At 40.0% G+C, this 27,028-nt stretch overlaps 1 protein-coding gene across 1 annotated transcript; it reads left to right on the top strand.

Annotated features, from left to right (window-relative positions):
* The first annotated feature begins 9,608 nt into the window (after positions 1 to 9,608).
* SHISAL2B (shisa like 2B) lies at positions 9,609 to 27,028 on the top strand. Its single transcript, XM_058564000.1, has 3 exons — positions 9,609 to 10,013; positions 14,391 to 14,548; positions 26,837 to 27,028. Exons 1-3 carry the CDS (start codon positions 9,823 to 9,825, stop codon positions 26,962 to 26,964), a joined length of 477 nt encoding a protein of 158 aa, XP_058419983.1. The 5' UTR covers positions 9,609 to 9,822; the 3' UTR covers positions 26,965 to 27,028.

The raw sequence follows: 27,028 nt of genomic DNA, 5'->3' as shown, positions 1-27,028 counted from the left end.
AGCAGGGGCATAGCTAGCACACTGACACCAAAAGTGTCACTTTTTGACACTCCTTTTTGACATCGTTACCTCCATAAGCCAAATTTTTTAAAGAATTAATCACATAATAATGACTATTTTCTTGACTCTTTCCTCAGTTTTAAAACAAATAGTTAAAAATTTTAAATATACAATTTCAATTTACAAATTATTATGCAAAGTCAGTAGGATATTTCATGCAAGATCTAAAAGGCACTAACCAGACAAAAATATTATGAATTGCAGTTTGCACTCTGATTCACTGTTTTAAATTTTAAACACAAATAAAAATCCCAAGTTCTCCCATCGAATGGGAGAATTGAAGTAGCTGAACTTCTGTCTCTTCATCTGCATAATCAGTGTGTTGTCTTTGTTTCTTTTGAATTGAATCTACTGTTTAAATGCAGGAGTATGTAGCACCACAGGAATTCACTCAAATAATTCCTAATCTTTAGGAATTTATCGCTAAACAAACGTGCACGACTGATCAATCCACGGCAGAGGCGGAGGTGGGGTTGGTGAAGAACTGAAGGTTGTTCTAATTGAAGGCCATGTAGAATGAAATATCTATCAAAGGATAAGCAATAAAAAGTACTAATTTGTACTTTAATGTATGTTATCAAAACTCAACAGTATTCACAGCTATTGTTTAGACTTTTTACCCATAAAGATTTTTTTTCACAACAGAGTATCTATCACTGACTGTTTAAAATTGCCAGTGCATGGTGAAAATAAAAAGCAGGGCAACTTTTTAATCAGCATTATTATTGTTCTTAATTACCCACAGGAATGCATCCCCTTATTGCCTGCACCTGGGGCAGACTGTTCCCACCAGCCCACTCTTGGTACCCACAAATTGCTTGAAATTGCATAATCTCTCCAAGATATTTGCTCTACCAGGGGAAGAGGAAAAGGCCTCCCAAAGTATAACTGAGATTAAATTTCCTGCCAGTTAGACCATGTTTGCATCAGATTTCATTTGATTTTAATAAATGATTCTTCACCCGAGTGTTGTAAATTCATATCAATTATAATAATATAATATAATAATATTGCCATCGCATAACTAACTTAAGTGATATATTACATGCTTAAACATTTGTTTTTTCTAAATCTAAGAATACTTAGATTTTTTTTCTGGTAAAATGTGAGAAAAAGTGATCAAATTTTTAAAAATTTATAAAATAAATGAATCATAGAACTTAGCAACAATTTTTTTCTAGATAATTTTTATACCAGAAAATCTTACATAGGTATGGTAAAATATTTTCTCTTTTTCCTCTCCAACTTGGTAGCACTAAAAGGATTCCAGGCTTAAAAATTACTCAGCATGTGTTTCTCCAGGTTGCACCATTCTAGGAGTAAAATGATGTCGTAGAAATAGTAATTAAAAGCATTTCTTTGCTTCAGTTCCACTCACTATTTCAGCACTTCCAGTCACTTCACACCTTCCCAGCTACTGCACTTATTTATAGGTGAATTCAGAGGGGCAGCTACCTTTTGCAAACAAATAAGCCCTCTTAGCCTTCATTAACTCAGAGATCTCCACCACCCCGAAAGCCTTGGAGCCATCTAAGGCCGTCTATGCTGCCACAGTGGCCCTTTGCTTCCACTGAGGACACCCATGCCACCTCCACAAAGCTGTTGCTGGCACTACTGTCACCATAGCCAATACTGGTACAGTTGCCTGGCTTAGGCTTCACCTGTGAGACCCCTACAGACACTTGAATATTGGTAGCTGCACTTGAAATTACCACCAAAGTTAAGAACAGGGACACTTCATTCCAGGAGGAAAAGAAGGAAGGAATGTTCCCCAGGAGGCGTGAAGAATCTGAAATGGCCAAGAGGCAGTCTCAGGTCCTCGTGTATAGAAAACATGATCATTTCTCCTGGGTAAGCATCCCTTCCAGAGGTACCCAAACTTTCGGGCCAGCAGAACCCATCCCCAGTCCTTGATTCCCAGACGGACACATAATCTAGCAGAGAGAGAGGCAGAATCTTTGAGTAAATACTGATTTAGACTAGTTTCTCCAGCCATACATATCAAACAGAACCTTGGTAGATTGACTGTCAGTTTCGCCCTTGGGAACTACTGGTTCCATGAACAAAAGCTAAAGACCAAGATGTATTAAACTACCCTACTTTTGCCACTCTCTGGGACCCACCTGCCCCTTGACCACCCATTCTCACCATACTTCACAGCCTCAATCTGGACAGTGCCTCTGCCATCCTTATACCAGACCCCAAGAACACAAATGACAAGTTCCACTTTAATCTGGGAGAAGGGGAAGGATGAGTTACTCTTGATGACAATACCTGATGCCTAGTAAATGCTAAATGGGTGAGAGCCTTTTTCTTTCTCTTGGAGGGGGAGGGCAGCTTAAACAGTGACTATTAAAAGTAGGCTAATAATTATTAAAGGTAGGTTACTGCAATTAAAGAAAACCCCTTAAAATTAAAAAATAACATATTGACAAACGAACCTCTAATCAAACTGCTTCCTCAAATGAGGAAGAGACTTTTCCCTCTCCCCAGGTCCCGAGGGTTCCAGGGAAAGGAGAGGGTTAAAAATCAGTGTCTGGGCTGTTTTGACACAGTAACCTTGTTTCATTTCTGCCCCACCCCAGGGACCAAAGGAAGATTGAGACCCCTAAGAGCTGGGAAAGAGTCTTCTCTCAGCTCAAGTCGTGAGTGTTACGTGGTGGACGTGCTTTGAGTGGAACGTTTGTATTGTTTGTTGGTGAGAGCCACCACTTCCTGATGAAGTGCTCTTGTCTTCACAGTCACTGGCTGGGTCCCCAGCTCTTCACTGGTTCAGTCCTATTCTTCATGTAAGGGCACAAACTCTTTGAACATCTTGACATGGTGATGCTCATCCCAAAGGAGAAGGATGTAAATCAGTCATGTCCACTGGGCCCAGAGCCATGAGCCCTTTTAGCTTATTCATGGGCCAGAATGTTCACCAGATATGTTCAGATCTTGGATGAAATCTGACATTCTTTCTACATCAGGTTGTGAATTCTAAGTTTGGCTGGTGCTTCTGCCCTGCAGCTTCTTTAGGAGGGGAGCTGACTCTTGGGCCGGGCACACTTCCTTCCCCTGCGGCCAATGCCGAGGGTCCCAGGGTGGGTCCCAGCAGGTCCATCCTCCGAGGCAAGGGGACACTCTGGGGACCCTTTACTTTTAAAAACAATAATATAAATATAAAAAGTAAATAATATGTAACTTTATACATATAAAATATACATGAATGGTATATATACATTTACAAAATAGATAATTTAAAAGTATAAAGATGAACATCCTCTCACAAATCATTGGAGGGGTCGAGGAGCAGAAAACGGAGTGTAGCATAGAAGTCAAGGCAGTGTAGTATAAGGGTTAAGAAACCCAAGCCACAGAGCAGGGGTTAAATTCCTACTCTGCCTCTTACTAGCCATCAGACCTTAACCTCTCTGTGCCTCAGTTTCATCATCTCTGAAGAGGAGGTAATCATAGTTTCTACCTCCAAGTACATCATGAGGATTAGGTGAAACGATACATGTGAGGTGTTCGTGACAGCGCCTGGCACGTGGAGAATGATCAATAAATGATAACCATTAGCATTCATTTTGTCTGTCTGTGGTTGGGATCCTCTGAGGGGAAGGAACAGAGAGCCACTCTGCTTTTCTCTGGTAATGAGAGGGTATTGCAAAGCCATACATGGGAATAAGGAGAATAAGCGTTGGACAAATTCCTAAACTGTGTTGCTGATCCCCCACAGTGTATCAGGGATTTGCAGGTGTTCCCCATTGCCACTGTGCATATTAATGATGCTTGACAGCCTGCTGTCTGATAATGCTGCTGTTGCTGACTTCTGTGTGCCAACTATAAAATTAGTCACATGGCTTTTAATCTAATGCATGTTTTATTTAAGACACTATTGTTTGCTGTAGTCAATTGCAGTGGAAGCTTTAGGGAAACTTAAGTTGCTGGACTCCCAGTTAAAGTTCCCAAACCAGGCCTTATAGCATAGGAATCGTTAGCCTTGGCACAGTACTTCCTGCTCCCACCCTCAAAACCATCCTATGGCCAGAGAGCAGGGTACTCGCCAATTGCCCCAAATGATATAGTGTTCCTCTTCTTCCTGTTGCTTATCCATGAAGGAATGTCAAAGGGGCACAGTGTTTGTTAAGATATTTCCAGCCGTAAGTAACAGAAAACCCAACACCTAGAGGCTTAAACAATAAAGGCGATTAATTGGCTAATGTAACAAAAACCCCAAAAACCCTGGCTGATCCAGGGACTCAATGTGGGAAAAGAACCCAGTTTCTTTCTGCCTCTCAACTATGCCATCTGCAGTGTCCTCTTCATCCCAAGGCAGGCTCCCATCATGGCTCTGGGATGGCTGACTGCCAGCTGCATCCAGGCCTGTGCTTTCTTCCACATCCAGGAGGAGACAGACAACTTCAAGCAAGAATTTGAAACTCACTCTGATTTGACATGCTTAGGTCATATGCTTAGCCCTTGAACCAATGATTGCAGGTAATCAATCAGGGGCTGTCCCTGTGCTGGGGTAGGGTCACCACCTCTGAAGCTCAGGGGCTGTGTGGAGAAATGAATATATGGAGAACTTTAGAAAGGAGGAAAGGAGGAATGGATGCTGGTAGGCAGCAATGAATATCCATTATAGGCATGATGCGGTTTGGAAGTTGTAGAGGGATGTGCATCTTGAGGTTCTGTGACCTTAGCTATGTGTTCCCAAAGAGTAAATGACAGTTGTAATGTGGAATGTGTTAAGGAGGACTTCCATTCCAACCATGACAGGAATCCAGAAATATCCAGCTCTCATGGAGACTGGTACCTGAGGGATACAGCACAGTTCTAGGGACGGGGTTTCTTATTAACCCTTTCAGCAGCAAGAGCTCACCAACACCCCACCCACCACCATCATTATGCTCACTCAGTAACTCTCCTCTCTGCTTCTCACTTCCTTTTACTGCCACGTGTCGTTTTACTCCGGCTGGTTTTCCATATGTTTATGCATGTGTTCTGCTGCCTTATTGCTTGTAAACCATGATTTCGGCTTTCTCATGACCCCTGTTTCCTCATGGCCTCTTCACGTAGGTCTTTTCAAATTCCTTTCTACCTCGTAATTGCTCAGTTCTATCAGTTTCATGAGCTATATGGTGAGAAAATCCTGTAGCTGGGTTTTGAAAACTGACAAAGATTTGGAGAGAAAGAAGAAAGTCATAGTATTTCTTGGATAGAAAAACATAACCTGAAGATGTTTCTGGGGCAGGAAGAAGACTGATTTGCCAGAGCAGCAGAGCACGTTAGAGATGCTTAAGAGAGCAATAAAGTAGAGTGGCACTGCTTACAGAAGGTTTGGAAATAAGGATCTCTTGAAGGCTTCTGAGCAAAGTACTCATCTGGCCTCTTCATTATTTCTACAGCCAAGTCAGCTTTGTTTGAACTTTTATCTTGCTTTTACCCAATAGCCAGATACTTCTTATTCCTAATCTCCCTCCATTTGTTCTATCTTGCCAATGCTGGGTGACCCTTGTTGGGCTAGAGCTTAGAAGTAGCAGCACTCAGCTACGAGACATACCATTTGCATTGTCCTACTGATAAGTTATATCAGTATTTCTCAACCCCAGCAGACTTGATGTCCCTCATTTTATAAGAAATGTTTCTATAACTCTCCCTTTACTATTTTGAATTAAAATTCATGTATGATGGGTTTACAAAATACCTAATTGTATGAAATAAGTTGTATCCCCCAGCCCCCAAATTCATATGATGAAGTCCTAATCCCCAGTACCTCAGAATATGATCATATTTGGAGATAGAGTCTTTAAAGAGGTAATTAAGTTAAAATGAGATCATAAGGGTGGACCTTAATCCATTACGACTAGTGTCCTTATAAGAAGAAGAAATTTGGACACAGACACATACGGAGGAAAGACAGTGTGAGGACACAGGGAAAAGACGGCCATCTATAAGCTAAGAAGAGAGGTCTGGAACAGCCCTCAGAAGAAACTAACCCTGCCAACACCTTGATCTCAGACTTGGAGCCTCCACAACTGTGAGAAAATCAATCTCTGTTGTTTAAGCCTCCCAGTCCATGATCCTTTGTTATGGCGGCCCTAGCAAACTAATCCACTATATATAATGCCTTTATTGTAATATAAAGAAGAAATAAAGGGAATGTAATTTACAATAAAATATGTATTTCCACATGTAAATGCTCAAGGACAACTATACCAAGAGACATAACACTTACACCAATACTGTGCTTGCACGAGCTATAAATCACCGCGGAGTGACAGTACCAATGCAGGCTGACACAGACCGTGTACGGTATTGGCAACTCAAATACAAAATCTTGAGCAACATTACCATTGGTACATGATTTTCTGAAAGAGTGAAAAACTCTTGGTAAAGTTCCAAACAAACCAAAGAACAATCTTCCCTCAATTTACATGGTAGTTACATTTCCTGGAAAATTCAAGAAATACGTTGTATTTATTTTTCACCACAGGAGCAGGTGCTGGGTGCAGATAATTATAAATAGGTGTTTCACTTACATGAATGTCCTGTGGAGCATTTGAAAGTCACAGACAGTTCTCCACTTTTCTGTTGGTGTTGCAGGATGTCAGCATGTCTAGCATCCCTGGCCCACAACCCTCACTGCCAGTAGGGTACTCAGTCACCAGGACAACCAAAAAGGTCCCCTTATTTCCAAAATATTCCCTAAATGTGAGTACCACCTTAGTTGAGAACCAGTGAGAAACAAGAATATAAAAGATGTAATTTATGGCTATCTTTTGATATGGGGCCAGCCCCACCCCCACTTCCTGCCAAACTCTTCCTGCGTGGAGGCAGAGAGCTGGGGACTGGGTCACAGGGGACCACACAGCAGGCAAGTCAAGCAGTGATAGGCATCTTCTGAACTGGTGTTGCTGAGAGCCAGTATTGACTCTGCCCTTAAGCCTCATGGGTTAAAAGTCTCCTTTGTTTGTTTCACCTTCAGCAGTCTCGAGGTGCTCCAAGCTTGATAGAGCCCAGCAGCTGTAAGCTTGCCTTTCTCTGTGTGTGTTTTTGTGTGTATTTAGGGTTGAAAAGAGCTAAGGTGCTGCTGTCATTGCAGAGGCGGTAATGGGCCAGAGCACAGCCCCAGAGAATCATCCTGACAAATCCTCCTGTTCACTTGCCTGCTCCTGTTCCCGGACTACTGAGCTTTCATTGTTGGAGAAAATCACATGAACCAACAATGTTCCACTAGAAAGTTCTAACAGTAAGTGGGTCCTCAATGCTGCACCCAGTCCTTTTGTTCCACTCTGCCTGTCACCCGGGCATGTTCCCCACAGTGCTCACTCTCAGCCTTTTCCATTCTCTTCAAGCGCTCCATTTTCACCTTGTTGCCTCATGCTCCACAGAAGACTTTTGTAGATTTTACTGAGACAGCCAATATCGTTGTCTGGAAGAACTTCCCTCCTTCTCATCTCAAATTTTCTTTTCCTCTTGCACAAGAGGAAGAAAAGTCCACTTGTGCTGCCTGTTTCTCCCCCTTCCAAGGCAACATGCTCCGTTGATTAAAGAGCTTCAGTTTTTTCCTTTCAACTGCCTTCTCCCCTCAGCTTTGCCTGAAGATGTGCTGTGTGAGTTAGCACCCTTTTGTTGCAAGTAGTAGAATCCAACTTGCAGGCACTTTAGCCAGCAAAGGAGATTTGACTCTCATGAATCAGGGATGTCTCAAAAAACCCAATGGTAGGAATGCCACGGGTCTCAGGAAAGGACTTGAACAAGACTTGCAAAGCTATCAGCACTCTTTCCACCCTTCTTTGCTGCTCCTCTCTGCTTCATTTTTCTCTTCCCTGTACACTAGCTTCTTGTGGCTTCCTGTCCACATGGAGGAATCCCAGTTCCAGGAGAGAGAACCTAACTGGCCTAGCTTGGATCAAGTCCAATCTCCTGGCCAGGTCCAGCTAAAATATCTTACCAAGCACCAGATTTACCCTCCTGCCTGAAAAAACTAAACACACAAAATATAGACACAATGGGTTTTGTACTTGGATGTCAGGTAGTGCAGGACAGGGATCCCTGAGAGAAGGGAAACGGATGAGGTGAGCCTATGATTGCCCCAGCTTGCTGCCTGGAGAGAGGAATCCAGTGGGAGAGGGAATCCCAGTGGAGCCCAGTGGTCTCCCTGAGTTGAGAAGAGAGATCTGGGAGTCCAGGAAAGCCATGGTGGCTAGAGGTAGCAGGACAGAGTACCAGAAAGAAGAGAGCTGGAGAGAGAGAGAGAGAGAAAGAGAGATCTGGTTCTCCAGAGGATCTCCTTGAGTCTTCAGCTGAGTACTGATCAGTACATGCCTGTAAGGAAAGTACGGGAAGCCAGGAAAAGAGACACCTAAATGGAGCAGAGGGAACGCTCCTTGGACCTCTCATAAGGCCTGGAACAATTTGTTTCCACCAGCCAGGATGGTAAGCCTTGTAATTCACAAGGTACCCAGGAGAGTACTCAAGAGGGTATCACCTCACTAGTGGGGAAAAATTTAGTCCTCAGGTCTCCTCTGGCTCTGCCTAACAAAGCTTAAAGCAAACCTGAAAGAATCCAACTGCTTCCAAGTAACTTAAGTGCATCCCAGAATAAACCCGGAGAATATTCATGGGAATACAAGACTACCCAGCACCCAACAAGGTAAAATTCGTGTTTCTGGCATCCAATCAACCCTCTGGCCAAGGGAAGGAAGCAGAAAACGAAGAGGAAGGAACAATACTCTATCTATCAGAAATTCTACGAACGTTACAGTCGCCTCCTCGCCCATCTTAAGGCTATTATTATTTTCTTCTTTACACATCGACGTCCTGTTTGACTTATTACAACAAGCATCCATTACTATTGTTATTTTAAAAGACTTTATGAACAAACGAATCACGAAAACGGGAATACCAAACAGAAAGGGGACAAGGGAAGTTTCTGCACACATTAAAACTGATGAAGGTCTTTCTCCCTGTTTCCTTTGCCTCCTCTTTCTGCCTGTCTCTCTAGAAAGCCTTCACTTTCTTTACCTGCATCTCTTGCCTTTCCTTCCCTTTCCAAGGTTATTTTAACTAAATACAGAATACATGACTAGTTTTTGGAGAACACTTTGTTTCTTGTGTTTGACTTTTAAATTGGCAGATTTTACTGTTTCACGTGTACTTCTCAAAGAAGAAGGGGCGCTTCTCGACACCACCTCGCCTGTGGTTCAGTGCCTTTTGTCCTGCCCACTACCCCACTCCTTGGGTGAATGGCCCGCGGTGCGTAAAGGCTCCCCCAGCCCTGCTTTGTTTGCCTGGAGCCCACCTGCCCTGTCCTTGAGCAAACAGAACTGCAACTTCGGTGGCATCTGTCCAGATGGCAAAAAGGTCCTAAGCCTGCACTCTTCCTTCGGGTGAGATCTCTCTCTGGCACGGAGTGGGGACAGCTAGGGTCCCCAGGCTGTTGAAGAAGTGAGGGAAAGTGGAGGGGAGTCGGGAGAGCGTGAAGAAAGCAGACGGAGGGAGAGGGAGAGGAGGTACAGGGCGGGAGACCGGCAGATAGAGGGATCGCTCAGTAGCGAGAGGGAGAAGCGCGAGTGAAGCGACCAGACACCATGTGGACCAGCGGAGGAGAGAGAGCGCAGGGGCCGCGCCGAGGCTAAACGCGGGGCGGTCAGAGCCCAGATCAGAAGAGGCGAGCGGGACAGAGGGGTCCGCGGGCGCTGGCGGTGCGGGACGGGTGCGGTCCGAGAGCCGAGCCGAGGCCTCGCGCGCCCCTGCCCGCAGCCGCCCGCGATGAGCGAGGCGAGCCGGGTGTGCTCCGGCTACTACAGCCTCAACCACAGCTTCGTGGAGCCCTTCCAGTGCCCCCGGCGCGGCGAGGGGGCCGCCCTCCTCTACTGCTGCGGCTTCGCCGACCTCAAGTACTGCTGCAGCGAGCCGGGCAGCTACTTCCCCTACAAGCACAGCTACATGTGGAGCCTCAGGTGGGCAGGGCTCGGGGCTGGCGGGCCGGAGTCTGGGGAAGCGAAGAGCAGTCACGCCGGGAGGAGGGAGGTCGCCCGGGTTCCCGCGACCCGCTCAGTTCGGGTCCCTCCGGAAGGACACGGAGCCTCCGAGGGCGGGTGAGGGCCCTGCGGAGAAACCTCCCCCGGCTCGGAGCTCCCCAGGGAGCCGGGACCCGCTCGGTGCCGACCCTGTCCGGGGAGGGTCGAGCTGTGGCCGCCAGAGATGTGAATCCGCCCGGGGACCCCAGGCGAGGCGCGCGGGAGGAGCGCAGGCTCTGCGCCCAGGGCGCACCCGGGCCCGCCCCGGCTGGCCGGCTCAGTTTCCCGCCCGCCTCGCGGGAGCAGGCTGCTCTTCACTCTCGCCAGTCCCAGGCAGGTGGCTCTGCTGGCAGAGAGAGAAGACACGCAGATAAGTTGAGGAGGTTTTAATTCTCTTTTTGAGTTGTTTGGGAATTTGGTGTATTTGAATAGAAAGGGGCTCCTTTGGGACTCATTTTAAGGCATAACCAAGCATCAGAGTATTTTAAGTGTGTTTGGGGGTGAAAAGGAATTGGCTGTGTTTGCAAAATATCAAAAAGGGGTGTGTGTGTTCGCACGCGCGCGCAAGCGACTGCGCTTTATAATTTGCGTTTTTCAAATGATCTGACACTGACCCGGAACCGAATGGAGACCCATAGAGAGGTAGAGTTTCAGTTGCTATGATTACACACTCTGTAGACCCTTTCCAGGACACCCCCTTTCTCAACACCTGAGCCATTTGGCCATTGCTAGAAAGTGAAGAGACTTTCTAAGGTGGAGTCTTTCTTGCCTCTTTTTCCTAGGATGGGAATTTTACTTATTCCAACTAGTTATTTATGTAAATATTTTCTCTACGAAGTGCTTCTCCCCGCTACCCTCCTCACCCTCCACTCCAAAGGATTGCAAACTTTTAACATGATCCTTTCATTTTGCCTGGAGAATGAAGGGGGTGCCACAATTACAAAGAACTCCCATCCTACCTTAATTTGTTTCTTGGAGACTAATTAGCTGATGTCTGGATGAGAGAGAAAGAGAGAGAGAGAGAGACTCTCCTAGTAAGAGGAAGAGTATTATTTATCCCAATTTCCTAGCATGATCCAGAATTTGGCACACATGCCAAGTCTACAGCAAATGACTTTAAATATTATTTCTTGAAGCAGTAAAATAATTGTTTTTAGCTATTGCAAGCTTCAAAAAAATCTCAAAAGGAGTGCCCACTTACTGACAAGTTATACTAACAAAGTTGTGTTTTGCCAGAGTGGGCCAAAACTTCTTGAAAATAATGACAGCTTATCCTTATTATTGGGGGAAGCAATCTGTATTGCACTGGCTTATTATCTGGCCTTTTGAAAAATAACATAGTAACCCAGCTCTGAGTCTGGAGGTGTTAATAATGGTGGCAGTGCCTCCAACAGAGACTGGAAACTTAAGTCAAACAATTGGAAAAGTGCCTGGGATTCTCAGATCCCTAAATAGTTCCAAAGTGACAAGCAACAGAGGATGCAAACCCTGCTAAGGTTTATGAGGGCACAAAGGAATGAACAGCTTGCTGGGGTCTTCATTCAGCACTGACAAAATGGATATTGTAGCTCAGTTCCTAGAAATATAAAAATCATTTCAACTGATGGCATCAGCTGGCAATGTTAAACCTGGGGTTCTTGTTAGTTATTGAGCTCTGAGAACACAACAGGGAGGTAAAAATTTAGAGCTTCATTTCCCCCACGTTCTTTGCTTTCCACCCCTAATTTAAAACAGTCCAACTGTGAAAAATATTCCAGAAGTCTAGATTTGTTCTGAGATTCTGCAGCTGCTGGAGAAAGGCACAAGTATAGCTACTACCAGGCAAGTGAAGTTGCCAAGTAGAATTGCTGCGGTAACGTGTCGGCAGCTTCAGAGCCTCTCTCAGGGATTGAAAAGCGAACTGCCATATGGTGTGGTGAGGAAAGGTTAATTCTTCCCTTTCTGTGTCTGGCCCACTCCCATCTTTTCTCCTCTTACAAATCCCTAACCTCTTAGGGTTTTCTTTAGTAACCTTCTTCAGGACCTGGGAAAATAATGCTTATTGCACAGGGTTACGCATGAGTTCAATAAGCGTTTGTTGAAATGAATATTTTAGGAGATTCTTAGAGCTCCATCTTTATCTAGAGTTTTCCATGCATAAAGCAACGTTTCAATAAAGTGGAACTGTGACACTGAAACATTTGTCAAGATTATGAAGACCCTCCTTTTATAACAGAAAGCAGAAATAGCATGCTTTTTGTTTTTCCTTCAAATCATGTGGCCTGATTTTTAAATTGTGTACTTTAAAAGCCCACAATATATATGTTGAATTTAATTAAGTTGACAATTTTACTTTTAAATTGACTAAATACGTTTCATTGAGGATTTTTTTTTTTTTGAGGAAGATCGGCCCTGAGCTAACATCTGCCAATCCTCCTCTTTTTGCTGAGTAAGACTAGCCCTGGGCTAACATCCGTGCCTATCTTCCTCCACTTTATATGGGACGCCGCCACAGCATGGCTTGACAAGCAGTGCGTAGGTGCGGGCGCCCAGGATCCGAACCGGCGAACCCTGGGCCGCCGCAGCAGAGCGCACGCACTTAACCGCTTGTGCCACCGGGCCAGCCCCCACTTTGAGGATTTTTTAACAACTAGATTCTTGTTTCAGGAATCTTTCCAGATGTCTGGCCTCCTAGCTGCCTTGTGCAGCATATAATATTAATTAAGCGGATTATATTCTCATGTGTCTATGTATAGTCCTAACCCTCCCTAACACATGCAATCTACAAAAGTCAGCTTTGTTGCAAACAAGCATGAAAGAGGAGTTGCCAGAGCCCTTGGAAGAAAATGTACCACGTGAGGGCAAACTCCAATCTAAATATATAACTATATGTTGACTCAAGCCACAACATTACCTAGTCTTCACTTGTGTGCAGGGCTGGGGAACTGGGCTGACATTAATAAACCAAGCACAAGAATCTCTGGAATTCTGGCTCCATGTCTATGGTTCAGGAGGCAATCTCTAAAGTGAAGAGGTGCTTTATCTCCTCAAGTCAAGGATAAGTGGCATGAGCTTAGCCCCCCACTTTTAATCCTCTCCTCCTTCCTCCTGAAGCGATGACACACCTAGCATCTCTAGTCAGTTTTTCCCTTGGCTTCTTTTGGTACCTGTCAAACTTGTCAGGGCCCTTGTTTCTAGGAAATGGCAGAAGCCTCAAGATAATGGAAGCCAGGAAGCCAGGAAAATAATGAAGAAAAAGATCATCACTTTTCAATGATCACTTCAATGATCATCACTTTTCAATGATGATTACTTTTAAATTACTACAAGTGAATCAATCACCAGTCAATTATTATTTATTTCTATTTATGGAGCATTTACTACAAGCTAAGTACTCGTTAAACACTTTAATAAGTGTGCACAGCACTAAGGGAAAGTCAACAGAAGTATCTGCTCTCGAGCAGCTTAAAATCTAGTTATATATATTTACACACCCACACATACATATGCTTCGTGGAAGTAAAGTACATATGTTTGCATATTAGTCTTTCAAGATAATTCTCTTTTTTCTAAGCTCCCTTTCCCTTTTAAAAGTATTAAGTTCACAGGTTTATGAAAACTAAGTTTTCAAATCTCAAATGATTAGCCTTATAGATAACTGTATCAGAAGGAATTATTACAAATTTAGTGCAGAGCAAATAATATCAGATATCCACTTTATCTTTAGAGAAACGTACAAGGGTTTCTTCCTACATGCTAGAAGCCACTAGTGTTATGCTCTTTTGGAAAGGAAAAACTTAGACTGAACATGAATTTATATAAATTTCATAAATATTGCTTTCCTTTAATTAAAGCTTCTCCTCTTTAATAATAGTTGTGGTTTTGTATATTAGTAAACGATATCTGCCATACATGTCTCCAAAGGAAAAGTTCTACATTTCTGGTAAACATTTGTTTCACTACTTATGCAGAAGTAATTTTTCTGTTCATCTCTTATTGGTGAACATGAACTTTCCTCCTAAAATATATTACTAATAGAGGTTTATTTGATTGAGATGTTCTTGAACGATCCCTAGAGAATCATGTGACCTTTTACCTGTAACGTGAATTCACATGGTATTTTATACGAATATTAACATATAAATGTGTAGAGAAAATGTAAGAAGAATTTGATGGTAGAAAAAAGGTGAGCTGTAGATTTCAATCATATAATGTTTATACCAAAATATAATTTGGTTATGAATGATCGAAGCAAGAATTAACAATGTTTAAACCTTCTCTTTAGTGTATGTGGAAACTAGTGTGTGACAGTCACGGTGTTTTTCCTGCTTTCCTCAGCATTGGTGCCCTGACTGGATTGGGAATTGCTGCCCTTGTTTTACTGGCCTTTGTCATCAGCGTCTGTGTCCTTTGCTATTTATTTCTGTATACGAAGCCTCAAAGATTAGACACTGGACTTAAGCTTCAACACCTAGAGACTTCTTCCACTCGAGAAGGTAATCAGTATCCATTATTTGTGGCCAATTACCTGTATTTTATTCAAAAGAATAACCTGTACCTGGGTAACAGATCATACTGTTAACAATGAATGCTTTTTAAAAATTCAACTTATTATGTGTCTTTATAAAAATTCATCTTACATTAGGCCTTCATGATGAAATACCTTACAGACATTGTGCCCAAGAAAAAATAGTGGCAGGGTGTAAATGTTCTCATGAAAAATAATGCATTGATCTAATAAATCCACTTTAACATATTTACATCTCTTTCAGTTATAAAGGTTTTATCCTCTTGGAATTTTTAAATTTTGTTTTTGATGGAGCCAAAGAAGTGAAATAAATAGAGGAACAAAATATCTGATAATTAATTCTCAGTGTTATATTGCTCGAGATTGGTTAGTCAACAGTCATTAAGCATTTACCTGTGCCCCTATGGTGTGGAGAATTCGAAAGAGGCCTATAATATAATTCAGAGGCATATAAAAGACATAAAAAAATAAATAGAAGACAGTCTCTGTTCCTGAATAGATTACAAACTAGTTAAGATATAATGGTGTGTGTGTGTGTGTGTGTGTGTGTGTAGTGTGACCATAAAGTAGAAATTTTTATGTATGGTTTGTGGAAGTGGTTTCATTGTTATCTCAATTATAAAGTGCTACACCAATGCCAATTGTTTTCATTATGAAACTCAATCAGAAAGAATTGTTAAAATTTTTGTGAATATGTCTATCAGTGTATTTAAAAAGTAGTCATAATGAATTTTATTTTGAGATATATTAGGATATATTTTAATAAAAATTTAGAATATACATAGATATTTAGAACAAGACACAAGTGAATTGAAAAGAAAATGAAAAACTTTCTTAAAAAAAATTTAGAAAATTCCCTGCCCTTATGCTCTATTTTCTTCTTCTTTCTGTGTTCCTCGCTGGTCACTCTATCTCCATTTTTAACTCCTCTTCAAAACATTTCATACCCCCTTCCGGCTTTATTTTTCTCCTAACCATTTAGCACTAATATATTCTATATTTTACTTATCTATTGTTTAACTTTTCTCCACCCCAACTAGAAAGTAAGTTCCAGGAAAGTAGGAATTTTTGTCTTGTGTGCTCACTACTGTATCCTTAGTGCCTAGAACACTTCACACCTGTTTGTTGAATGAATTGAGTGGAGTAGCACTGCGTCTCTATTGTAGGTGATCAAAGGAGCGTGTTTACTGTCACCATTACCGTCGTCAAACATCCACTGAGTGGCCTCCTCTGTACAATGCACTGCGCTAAATAAAAATTGGTTATTTTTCCTGATTGATTCCAGGGACTGCTCCAAAAGGTTATTTCACGTTGGGTCTGAGAACCTGGCAGCAGAATTAGTTGGCTTGTTGATTCAAGTCTTGTAGTCTTACGCTGTTTAGCTAAGGACATCCATTAATGCACTTCCCATGTAGTTGGATGAGGCTGCTTTCTGGCAATGAAATGTCCCCACTCTGCCTCTCTCAAAACCATCATGTTTATCAAGTCAGTAAATTAATTCAATACACCTTTCCTGAGTGCTTGCTATTGGCAAGGCAGGATTTTATATGATCGCTGCCTTCCCGCTGCTTTCAAATGGGGTGATTTTGGCCCCTTGGGTTGATTTTAACCAAATCAGACATAGTGGAGAGCCCAAAACAAAATAGGTAATCCAAATGTCACCTGAAAAGGAAGAGAAAATGGTTTATATTTGAAAGCAACCCTTTGAAGTGATAATTAAAAAACATTGCCATACTGGTTGTTAAATATGCACGCTCCATTCTAATGATCTCCCACCTAGGAATAGATGCCAGTGTTCTAGCTATTGAGAAAACAAGTCTGTATTCCATTTAAAGAGGGCCTTAAAGGTTCGGGACATAAAAAAATGTTTGCATAATAATCAAGCAAGTAAACGTTGCATGAGAGGAAAATTGGTGTCACCAGTTACCACTCCTTTCTTTCAAAACCATCTATTCTTAAAAGTCAACCTCCCATCCTTTTAATTTTTATAATTGAGACTGTTTTCATCACAGGCAATTTGAATGGCCTAAAGGGAAACGTGTTTTTGTGTACGTATTAAAAATGACTTAGGGCACTGGTCTGTTTTTGTTTCTACAAATGACAATAGCCTAAGTCTAATCTTTAGACTATTTTGCCAAGATTTTTCCGTGTGTATCTTTATTCTATTGGGTTTCATTCTTATTAATGTATACAATTTAAGGCTTTATACATGTTGAATTGATCCTGAAACAAGCAGGTTTCTGGTAACGACTGTGGAGTTTAATGGGGCTACTTGCAGGGCTCACTTTGTACAGAGGTCCTATTGTTAAGCAATTGATTGGTCTTTAAATTGTGTCCCATAATCATTTTCTTCTTTTTTAACTTTTGTGCTTTGAGTTTTGCTTCTTTCAAATGACAATGTTTAAAAGAACACCATGGCTTGTAAATTGTGCTGTATAGGATGCACAGTTCTGAGCAGAAGATGGCTGTGTGAAGGGCATATTCCTGAGCAGACATTTCTGAGATTGAGGGTTCATTTCATAAGATGGAGAAGAATTAGTGGCTAATAGAGGACCACTTAACGAGGTGAATGCCTTTGATCTCCGCTTCTCAAACTTTTCCATTGGAGAATCCTTAAAGGTAGATAGTAAAGGAACGTGTGCCTCCGGAATTCCAAGGGCTGGAGTGGAAAGGCCTGCCTGGAGTCTGATGAGCTTTAAATTATTTGAAGTTGCCAATTTTATTTTTGAAATTTAGGGGAATTTTCAATTTAACTGCGTAATATAATGGTTTGTTTTACTCTGATAATAGGATCTTCTCCTTCCCATTTCTGAGTAAAATTGATGCTCCATGAAAATAAAGCACATTCATCCTGTGGTTTTGAGTATCTGTTGACACCCTGGGGTTGTGGAGAAGGGCGGAGGATCAAGGGAAGGGGTTCTTCGAAGCAGAGTTTTTGATGAAAACTAGGAGGGCAGATAGTAGAGCTGCTTGGCACAAATAAAATAATATGGTTGTACAGGAATAATAGACAACTCCAAGCCTGTCTCTGGTGGTCTTTTGTAAAGGCAGGCGATATAAATGAAAAAGGGTAAGCAAATCAGCAGTCAGGCACAGCTGTTGAGGAGAAAAGCATAAATTATGTATGGAATACTAAGAATATTGTTTATTCTGCCTGTGAGCAAAACAGGACTTGGACTGGCTCAGAATGCTCTGCTATATTTCTTCTTCTAGAATACGTCTTCACTCCCTGAGAAAGAAAACCTTTCTTTCAATTCACTTTTATTGTAGGAAAATTACAAAATATAGAGAAACAAACAAATAACGTCATCCATGATCTTACCGCACAGAGATAACAGATATTAACACCATGGTGAATATCCTTCATGGCTCTTTTTTGTGCATGTATAGATGCATGTACATAACAAAATGGGGGGAAAATAAGTCTTATAACATGCTTTTTTTTTCACTGAACAATATTGACATCTTTATTTGCCAATAAATAAATACCTTAGTCATCATTGTTAGTGGTTCCATTTTATTATCTTGATGGGGTGCTATGATTCTTTTATTTTGAGGTAATTTCACACTTCCAGAAAAGTTGCAAAAAAAGTATAGAGAAAGTTGTACACCTTTTCCCAGGTTTACTAATTGTTAATATTTTGAATCATTTTCTTCACCATTGACTTTCTCTTGATGTATATTTCTTGAACCATTTGAAAATCGTTTGCAGATATCATGCCTTTTAACCATAAATATTTCAGTATGTATTTCCTAAGAACAAGGATTTTTTTCTTACATAATTACAGTACATTTATCAAAGTCAGGAAATGTAACATAGATAGGGTAATATTGTCTAATCTGTGGTTCATATTCAAATTTTACCAATATTCTTCATAGTTGTTTTTTCTTATCTAGGATCTAGTCCAGAATTACATCTTGCAATTAGTTGTCATATTTCTTTAGTCTCCTTGAATCCTCAGCCTTTCTTTATCTTTCGTGATCTTGACATTTTTGAAAAGTAGAAGCCAGTCGTTTTGTACAGTGTCTTTCAATTTAAGTTTGTCTGATGTTTTCTCATGATTGGAGAGAGACTGTACATTTTGACAGGAATACCACGGAAGTTATATTCTCAGGACATCATATCAGGAAGCATATAATATTGGTTTGTCCCATTATTGGTGATGTTAACTTGGATTCTTTGGTTAAGGTTGTATTTGTTGGATTAAAACATTGTAAAGTCACTAATTTTCCCTTTGTCATTACTAAGTAATTTGTGGGGAGGTAGTTTGAGACTACGAAAATATCCTGTTCCTCCTCAAAGTTTCACCTGCCCATTGATGGTTCTTGACTGAATTTTTTCATTTAAAATTTCAAAATAATTTCAGAATTATTATTATAATAGCTGTAAAATGGTGATTTTTCTAATCTCATCATTCCTTCTATGTTTACTAGTTATTCTCTACAAGGAAGAGCTTTCCTTTCTCCTCTATTTATTTACCTATTCATTTATTTATTAATATCAGTATGGACTCAGATTCTTTATTCTAAAATATTCTATTACTATCATCATTTATTCTGACCCTTAAACTGTCTCAGACTTGCCCTGTGGGAACCCCTTTAAACTGGGTCCTGTGTTCTTTCAAAATGTGTCCATCATTTTTTGAGCAGCTTTTTGCTTTCTGTCACAAGATGTTCCAGAGCATCCTGTACTTTTCTTGTTCCAGCCCTGGAATCTGCCATTTCTCCAAGAAGCCAGGTTCATTTTAGTTGGGAATGGTGTTTAAAACCAAAGTCTGAGTATACCATATTTTATTAAATTATTGACTTTGAACTGGCTTCCATTTCTTCTGTTACACACATACATTGAACATCTAAGTATTTTCTTAGCATAAATCCCTGGGAGTGGAATTGCTGACCAAGGGATGGGCATATATGACAGGCTTTGGATACAAGTACTGACTGCCCTCCAGAAAAGTACTATTTCATGGGTATTATTATTTCAAAAGATATATATTTTACTAATTTCTAAAAAGATATACTATTTACTAATTGAGATAAATAATATAATGTTTTAGTTTAAATTCATCTAGTTAGGAGTGAGAGTAGACATTTTAATGTTTATTTGTCATTATTTCTTTTGTGGCATATTGTGGCTCCTATCTTATACACATTTTCCTATGGGAGTGTTCATTTTTCATTGCTTTCTAAGAACTTTGCAGTCAGTAACTAAACTGTTTTCCACATATGTTGCAAATGTTTTTCATAGTTGTTTCCTTTTTGATTTTGTATGTGACGATTTTTCAACTGCGGAAGTTTCTCCTTTTGTCATTTCTCCCTTTTGTTTCATACTTAGAAAGTTCTTACCTCACTATAAGATGTAAAGATAGTCACCTACATTTTCTTCTAATATAATTATTCATTGTTTTTACATTTAAATCCTTAAGAATCCTGGAATTTTAATTTTGGGGTCAAGAGTGAGGTAGGGATCTGCCTTTATTTTCATTTGCAAATAATGAGCCAATTGTCCAGATTATCTATCTTTCTCTGGCCAATTTAAAATGTCACCTTTGTTATAAACTAATTCTTATATATACTGGGACCTGTTTTTAGATTTTCTGTTCTATTAAATTTATCAGTCTGTTTATTCTTAAGTTAGTAATAAACCTTAAAATTACTGTAGATATGTAATTTATTTTAATATCTGATTAGGCAAGACTTTCTCCTCCCCTCCCATTATGCTTCTTTTTCAAAGTTTCTTGGTTAATCTTGTAATATTCAGGTTTCCAAATAAACTTTTGAATCACATTGTCAAATTTTTAAAAATCAAGTGGTATTTTGATGGGTACTAAATTTATAGATAACTTTGGGAGTTATTTTTCTTAGTAGTCTTAACACCCCTCCAACAAAACTCAGCTTAAATCTCTTATTAATTAGGCTGCCAAATTATTTTGTAATACCATTCTTGGTTTCAGAAAGACTTTATGAACTCATTGAGATCTTAGTAGAAGATGGGGTCGCTTGGACTCAATGGCAGAAAAGGCCATTTGTGTCTCCTAAAGGGACCTTTCTGCTTAAAATAATGAGCCTAGAATTTCCTATGACTGTTTTTGTTTCTAGAATGTAGAAAATCAAATTGCTCAGCAGAGCTACTGTGACACTTAACATTTGTGAGTCCTCCTCAGGGCAGAGGGTTGGGCAATCCTAGCTGATGTTGGAACCAATAAGCAAAATAGAATCCAGTCTCTTGTTAAAATTCAATTAAAGGATTTAAAATATCAGCTAAATTCCTTTGTGAGTTATGTTTGTCATCAACGGTTGGAAGAATTTAACAATGCCAAAAAGGAAAAGAAAAAAAGGAGGGCCAACTGTGGAAAAAATAGGGTAGAAAAAACATTTCTGGATAGAACTTGCCTTCACGCATTGACAGATGGGCAAAGCAAAAAGGCTAGTCTAGGATACTAACCTTCACAATGAATTTTTGACCGTGTTTACATGAGATACCTTGAGAGGAAGGCAGGACATTGAAGAAGGGGACGGTCAATAGATCGGTAGGTTACTAGGCAAGTTTTGCTCATTTCACCATTTACCTCAGATCCAGTCCTGTGCACTTTATTAAATTTGAAGGGAAAACATCCTCTTGCAAATAAAAAATACTTTTAGGGTGCAAATTTAAGATTGCTTATTTCCATTAGAAGGAACTGTGGTGTGAGTGGGATTTGTAAATTTTCTGCTAAACAATAAAGTGAACTAGCTGATTAGTAACTAAAGCTGCTGTAAGACTGCAGAAGGGTAACACAGAAGCTAGGAGGATATAGGTAGATAATGGCAGAGAAGCTTAATTACAGTTCTGCCATATAGCCGGGAGATGAAGACCTGCAGAGGTCCCCAGTATTCTTTCGATATTTTGAAATGGCAGGCAAGAACAGAGCTCATAGAAATGAGTTATAGGATAAATGGATCCCTGAGGGATGGTTCTGAAAATGAATGCAAAATCTAACTGTTATCAGAAAAAAAATATTGGCCTAGTTTTTGACGAGGATAAGTGGAAAGATTTTGTTTGATGAATTTGATTTGTTTGATGAATTGGATTTAAACTTTGGCAAAGGCCAGAGCTTTAATTTAAATGCCAGTCTGAGAGGTATAGGATTAAAGGAAGGTTGAGATTTACATAAAATGACCAGACCAGAAAAAAGAATGAAAATGGGATGCGAGCAGCAGAAAGAACAACTAATGTCAACCCAAGCCAAAGCAGCGATGCTGGATCTTTGCAATCTGCACTCGCTAAAGAAAAGGAGGAATTAAATAAGAAAAACTCTGTAGGTGTAACAAATCCCTTGGGAGCTCAATGGAATTACAGATTTCTTATTTAAAATGGAATCCATGTTGTAACCTTGTGACAGAAAGGAGGCAGCTGGTTTTATCCCTATTTCATTGGTTAAGAAATTAGCTCCTTTTTATTAAAGTAAAACTAGGAAAAGCTGAGGTTGCTGAGACTTTTGCTTCTTTCTCTTTTAGAATCATTCCAAAGGAATGCAGTTAGCTGGACTCCGTCATCATGGCATCCCACTCATTGCAATTGTTTTTCCATATGTCCAATTACTCCAACTTCCAGAGGGATATACATTGAAAGCACCTTTGGATTTTTATAAGCTGCAGGAAGTGAACACCAAAGGTGTTGACTTGCTAATCAAAGCTCCTGCTCCAAATGATGTCAGTATTGTGTTTATTTACAACAAATCTTTTCTTGTTCGTTAGCAAATTGGTTTTGTTAGGGGAACTGCCTTGCCTTAAGAAGCCAATCTAAGAAATAATCTTTGACTGCACCTACACTGGTTAGAAGGATCCAGTGGCCAAGGGAATAATGGGGTCAGGGCTGGAGAATGGGAGTCTTTACAAGTCCTAGATGAAGAAAAATCCATAATTCTGGAATGTATTTTGCAAGCCTTTAAATCTCAGAGGGCAGTAGACAGGTTAAACTCTTTCAGCTGTGGCCAGAAAACATCATGGAAACTAGACCTGTCAGAATGACGATGACTTACAGATAACCCCAAACTAAGTCAGGAAATAACTTCCTGAGTTTATTTCCCATAAAAAAAGACAAAAACAAAAACTGTATGTGACAAGGTAGATAAAAACACCTTGAAAATCTGATTAAAATATTATAAATTTAAGTAAGAAAAAGCTTAGGAAACATGAAAGAGTTGAATTAACCAACATTACAGTTTTCAGACTTCCAGGAAATGCAGTATTAAAATTTTAGATGTTTAAAGAAATGCTTTTGTAAGATACAAATGCCACCCAGATAATATGAAATCAATTTACATCTTATATCCTTGATCTTTTACCTTTTCCTGCTGTGATAAAATGAAAAATAAACCTACAAACATTTTGTTTTTTAAATATTATGTGAGGAAAAAAGTTTTAAGGGCCCCCATGTGGAATATATTCCATTACTTAAGTATTTAGTAGTTAAATTTGAATCTAATATGTTTGTTTGTTTTGTTTTGTTTTGTGAGGAAGATCAGCCCTGAGCTAACATCTATGCCAATCCTCCTCTTTTGCTGAGGAAGACCAGCCCTGAGCTAACATCTATTGCCAATCCTCCTCCTTTTGTCCCCTCTTTTTCTCTCCAAAGCCCCAGTAGATAGTTGTATGTCATAGTTCACATCCTTCTAGTTGCTGTGTGTGGGACGCGGCCTCAGTATGGCCGGACAAGCGGTGCGTGCGCCCCCGGGGATCCAAACCCGGGCCGCCAGGAGCGGAGCGCGCACTTAACCGCTAAGCCACGGGGTCGGCCTGAATCTAATATTTTTTAAAAAGTCCACTTTGTAAATAACAGTCAAGAATTTGTCAGTTTATCAAATTTCCATGCCAGCTTTCTCTGCTACATGTATCTTAAACAGCTATGCTGGCTGATTGGGCAAAGGGCTCCTTGCCAGGCTAGAAAATGTTGTGCCTACAAAATTAACTTTTAAAAACCAAATTATATGGTTGAAACATTATTACTGGATGTTTAGAAGTAGAACATTATTTTACCATCAAAAACGTTCAGAAGAAATGTAGTGAAATAAAACCATATACTGTACCTCTTTATGTCCTACATTTTAAACTTATAATACTTTTAGTATTAGCCCAGAGAACAATACCATACATGGTTCAGTCCTATGGGCAGGATCTGGGCTGTAGTGAGACATCATTCTTCAAAACTTGTAAATAATATTGCCCTTTGAGTGTGGAACTATGAAATCAACCCACAGTGGGAGATGTCCTGATTGCCCCTAGAAAGCAGTTTATACAATTACTTATAAATGGCAGTATGCACACACTTAAAGGTGAGGCTTAGACTTATCTAAAGAAAAAAAAATGAAAGGGTCATATCAAGAAGACAGTCTAGATGGCAAAAAGTAGAGGAAGTAGGTACTTTTAATAATGGAACCTCTTGGTCAGTGGGTCCCCTGTCCCCTTAGGGAGGTTCAGAGGAGATATTTCGAAAATCTGAAGGACAATTAAGAGTTATTCAAGTGAAAGTGATTGGAAAGTAAAGACACCGAGTAGCTGGAAGAGTGTGTGCAAAGGCTTGGGGCAGAGAGAGGGAGCAGGGCACGCTTGGGGAACCTGTCAGTATTTCTGTGTGTCTGAAATACCAAGTATAAGGAAGGGAGTGGGGCAAGCTGAGCTGGGAGACGGAAGCAGGGCCAGGTCCCCAGCCTAACCAGGAAGTTCAGATGTGATCCTAAAGGATTTTAAGCAGAGAGAAGCTGATAGTAAGCCAAAAGTACTAGCTATTATTGCATTGCTGATAATTTTGCATCCTTTCATACTTAACATTGTATTCTGAGAACTTTCCATGTGATAAAAATTTATTGGAAATCACCATTTTATGATACTTCATGCATGATAATTTAGCAATTCCCCTATTATTAGAAATTTAAGGCACTTACATTCTTTGGTATTGAAAATAACCACTGAACGTCTTTTTATATAAATTTTAGATCTCATCTCTGTTGGTCTCCTTGGGAACTTTACGTTAAAATTGCATTACAAATTCAGACTTAAAAAAAAATGTGGTGCATCATGCCACACCCTTTATCTGTGCCTAGTTGAGACACGAAAAATGGTTTATTACCTTTTGAATTTACATTTCTTTCTGACTAGTAAGATTGAAGATTTTTTCATGTTTATTAGCCATCATATCTTTTGTCCATTTTTTTTCACCCACTAAGAGGTGTTAATGTTTTAAATATTGATATGTAAGACTTCGTTATATGTTAGACATGAATCATTTGTTCTAAACTTTTCTTCCCAGTTGACTTCCAATCTTGTCTTTTGCCAGCTACAATTTTAAAGTTTTTGCTACGTCAAACTTTCAGTCTTATGCTTTAATTCATTATTTCACTCAACAAATATTTATTGAACACAGCTATGTGCAAGACATTTTTTTCTAGACACATCATCAATGAATAAACTAGTAAAAGATCTCTGGCATGTGATGCTTACATTTTAGTGAGGGGAGATAGACAATAAATGATAAACATAATAAATAGGTAAATTATATAGTATATTAGAAAATAAATGCTATAGGAAAAAGTGGAGAACAAAAGGGATTGGGGATGGGGGGGTGTAGTTGCAATTTTAAATACAGTGTTTAGTCCAATTGAAACGGTGACTTTTGAGCAAGGACTTGGAAATGAGAGAGTTACCATGCAGATAATCTGGGAGAAGAGCATACCAGACAGAGTGAATAGCCAGTGGAAAGGCCCTGTAGCTGGAACACGCCTGAAATGTTTGATCAAAGAGGTTGGAGCGAATGAGAAGGTGAATAGAAAAATATGAAGTCAAGGAAATTAATGGTGTGTGTGTATGAGATCATGTAGGCCATTATAAAGACTTGGGTGAAAAGGAGGGTTCTGAGCAGAGGACATGATTTGACTTATGTTTTAAAGGATTACGCTGAGTGTTGTGCTAAAAATAGAATCAGTGGTAGCAGTGAAGGTGGTGAGAAGTGGACTGATTCTGGATATATTTTACAAGTGTAGTCGACAGGATTTCAGATGGATTGGATGTGGGGTGTGAGAGAAAAGAATCAAGGAGGACTGAGGCTTTTGGCGTAAGCAGCTGGAGACATGGAGCTTCCAGCAACTGGAAGAAAAACTGTAAGTGGAGTAGCCGTTTTTTTTTCTGGAAATGATCCAAATTTCAGTTTTGGACTAAGTTGGAGATGTCTACTAGATATCTAAGTGGAGATGTCAATTAGAAGGTTGAGTCTGGAGGTCAGGAGAGGTATGGGTTAGAGATGTGTCTTTGGGAGTCATCAGCGTAGAGATGGTATTAAAACCTGTGGGACTAATGAGACTAATTAGGGAGTGAGACAGCGATAGGAACCAATGGCTGAGCCCTGAAGCACTTAAGTCTAAGAGGCCTGGGAGAAGAAAAGGGACCAGCAAGAGAGGCTGAGAAGGAGCAATGGTAACACAGGAGTCAGTCAAGGAAGAGTGGCATCCCGGAAGCCCAAAAAAGAAAATGCTGTTAATAGGTCAAATGAGATGTGGATTGTGAACTGGACTGTGGATTGGCAACAGGAGGTCATTAGTGATGTCTGTGATTTCTTTCATTGCATTCTATATTTATATATTAAATATATTTAAAATTGTATATATTAGTGAAATATATGATACATTAATTATTTTCACAATTTCTTTTCTAACCATTTGTTGAAGAATAATCCATTTCTTTGCTATAAGCTTGTTAGTTGAACTTCTGATGTGCAAAGGTCCATATTCCTCTACCTTTGTGCATTTTGGACTCAGATTTACATAGAATGAGTGAATGAGATTGTGACACAAATGTGTTCTTTTAAAAAATTACATCTAAATTCATTATGATGGCAAAGCTTTGAGAGTTGCAAATTATTATGATTGGCTTTAGATGGTTTTGTTCACTTTATGCATAGGGACAGTCACACTTTTCTTTAGCAACCTAAAAATTATCTTCTTATCAAATGGGCAGTTTCTTCCATGGAAGCATGGAGAAAAAAAGATAAGCAGGGAAATGGAATCCTTACTTTTGTTACTGAATATTTCCCTTATTTGACTTTCAGGAGGAAATGCTCAAAAACAAATTTGAAATGATTCAGTTCTCACTCATTAACATAGCGTTTTCAGGACATCATATTTTCACTACTGCTACAACATTTATTTTTTAAGCACAAATTTTAAGAAGTCAAATTTTGTCATAATCCCAAATAATTATTTCGTTTTATCTTGTGTATTTGCAGGCAACTCAAACAGGAAAACCAAAGCCCCCAATTCCAATGCAGCAACAAATGAAACATCCTACGAAGCTGATGATACAATTCAAGAAAAAACAATGGATACATCACAAATCAACACTGTGTATTATTAAAAATCCTGTGTTGTAAAAGCCCCGGAGAGAACAAGAAATAAAAATAGAGTGCATTTCAAACATA

Source organism: Diceros bicornis, chromosome 20 (genome assembly GCF_020826845.1).
Source record: "Diceros bicornis minor isolate mBicDic1 chromosome 20, mDicBic1.mat.cur, whole genome shotgun sequence".
NCBI classification, from domain to species: Eukaryota; Metazoa; Chordata; class Mammalia; order Perissodactyla; family Rhinocerotidae; genus Diceros; species Diceros bicornis.
Note: the sequence above shows the minus strand (reverse complement) of the source record. Positions and strands in the feature narration are given on the sequence as shown.